Genomic DNA, 1,789 nt, shown 5'->3' with positions numbered 1-1,789 from the left:
TAAGATGGTCTGAGGTTAATAGGGATACTAGTAGGGACGTATGTGGGATCGAGGAGATGGTGATAAGATGGTCTGAGGTTAATAGGGATACTTGTAGGGACGTATGTGGGATCGAGGAGATGGTGGAAGGTGCAGACATTCAAAACGACTTGTGTATAGATACAGATTTTGTAATAAGGATAATCTTGTTCTTGTTTGTTGGCATTCAATGCATTTGACATACTGTATTTAGGGTGAATTGTAATGCATACGTTTTCAACCTAATATATTAACTCACAGTTTTTTTTGGTGCAGGATTGGTTGTAACCAGCTGTGGTGTGTGTGATGTGGGGGAGGACTATATCAGTGTTGGTGGAACATCCTGCTGTGCAGACCCCTGCCTGCACTACACCGTACTTAATGACGACTGGCGTGCCACCAACAACAATGCCAACGTTAATGGCAAGCACTGCGACCAGAGCATCAACTGGCAGGGCTGGTATCGCCTGTTCCTGGGGAACACCAGTGTTCAGATGCCAGAGAGGTGTGTGGACAGTTACATGTGTGGGACGGAGATCCCCCTGTGGCTCACGGATCCCCATCCCCAGCTGTTAGACGGGGTGGTTCAGAGGAGTGTCTGTGGGAGCTGGTATGGTGACTGCTGCTACTGGAGGCAAAATCCCATCCATGTCAAAGCCTGCTATGGAAACTACTATGTCTACAAGTTGGTTCCTGCAACACTATGCAACTTGGCCTACTGTGCAGGTATGACGTCATAATGTCCTTGTCACTGTTTCTTAAAGACATCAAGAATGTTCCAAGGTGTCCAATTCAGTCTCTGAATTTGGTTCTGGGTTCACCACAGAACGTGTGTGTAAAAACAATGTGTGCAAAAAATATATATTGTGGCAAATACATTGTACATCAGGCGTATAACCTGAGTGTGTACTAGTCACACCAAATCCATGAACCCTCCTCCCCTCTGCTCTTCCAGACGTCAACACCAAGGTGTGTTCTACCTGTAGAGATGATGACACCTGTATGAGTGAGGATAAGATCACCTGGAGGTGTGAGAGGAAAGGTGAGTGTTAAGAAGAACACATCTTACTCCTCAGTGTAGATACAGTAGGTGGTGGCAGGACCATGGTGGAAGGCAAAGGTGTGCAATGCCTTGTAGTTGAGTTTCATAATGTCTGGGTTTTTGACAGTAGGAAGTACTCATGCTCATCTTGACTGATAGTAATTCTCTACCTTGTTTCTTTCTCTCGGTCTCTTTCATTCTCTCTCCACTCTCCCTCTCAGTCACCCTCTTCTCATTTTACTCTCTCAAAGAGCAATCTTCTACAACTACCCCTAAACCCTCAATTACATCTACAAAAACTACTCCTGTACCTGAAACCACCAACACAACTCCAGTTCCTGGATCCCCCACCGCAACTCCTGTACCTGGAACCATCACCACAACTCCAGTACCTGGAACCATCCCCGCAACTCCTGTACCTGGAACCATCACCACAACTCCTGTACCTGGAACCATCACCACAACTCCTATACCTGGAACCACCACCACAACTCCTGTACCTGGAACAATCACCAAAACTCCTGTACCTGGAACCGCAACCGCAACTCCAGTACCTGGAACCACCACCACAACTCATGTACCTAAAACCATCACCACAACTCCTGTACCTGGAACCATCACCACAACTCCTACTCCTGGAACCATCACCACAACTCCAGTTCCTGAAACCACCACCACAACTCCTGTATCTGGGTCCCCCACCACAACTCCATTACCTGAAACCACCAC

General features: G+C 47.1%; 1 protein-coding gene across 1 annotated transcript; it reads left to right on the top strand.

Moving 5' to 3' along the window:
- Positions 1-294: 294 nt before the first annotated feature.
- Positions 295-1,745, top strand: LOC112080214 (uncharacterized; the record flags this gene model as incomplete). The annotated part of the gene is made up of 3 exons (XM_070442498.1): positions 295-744; positions 974-1,060; positions 1,282-1,745. Coding segments are annotated over 3 exons (1,001 nt in total), but the record flags the coding sequence as incomplete, so codon positions are not given.
- Between the last annotated feature and the right edge of the window lie 44 nt (positions 1,746-1,789).

Source organism: Salvelinus sp. IW2-2015, unplaced genomic scaffold (assembly GCF_002910315.2).
Source record: "Salvelinus sp. IW2-2015 unplaced genomic scaffold, ASM291031v2 Un_scaffold13117, whole genome shotgun sequence".
Lineage (NCBI taxonomy): Eukaryota > Metazoa > Chordata > Actinopteri > Salmoniformes > Salmonidae > Salvelinus > Salvelinus sp. IW2-2015.
Note: the sequence above shows the minus strand (reverse complement) of the source record. Positions and strands in the feature narration are given on the sequence as shown.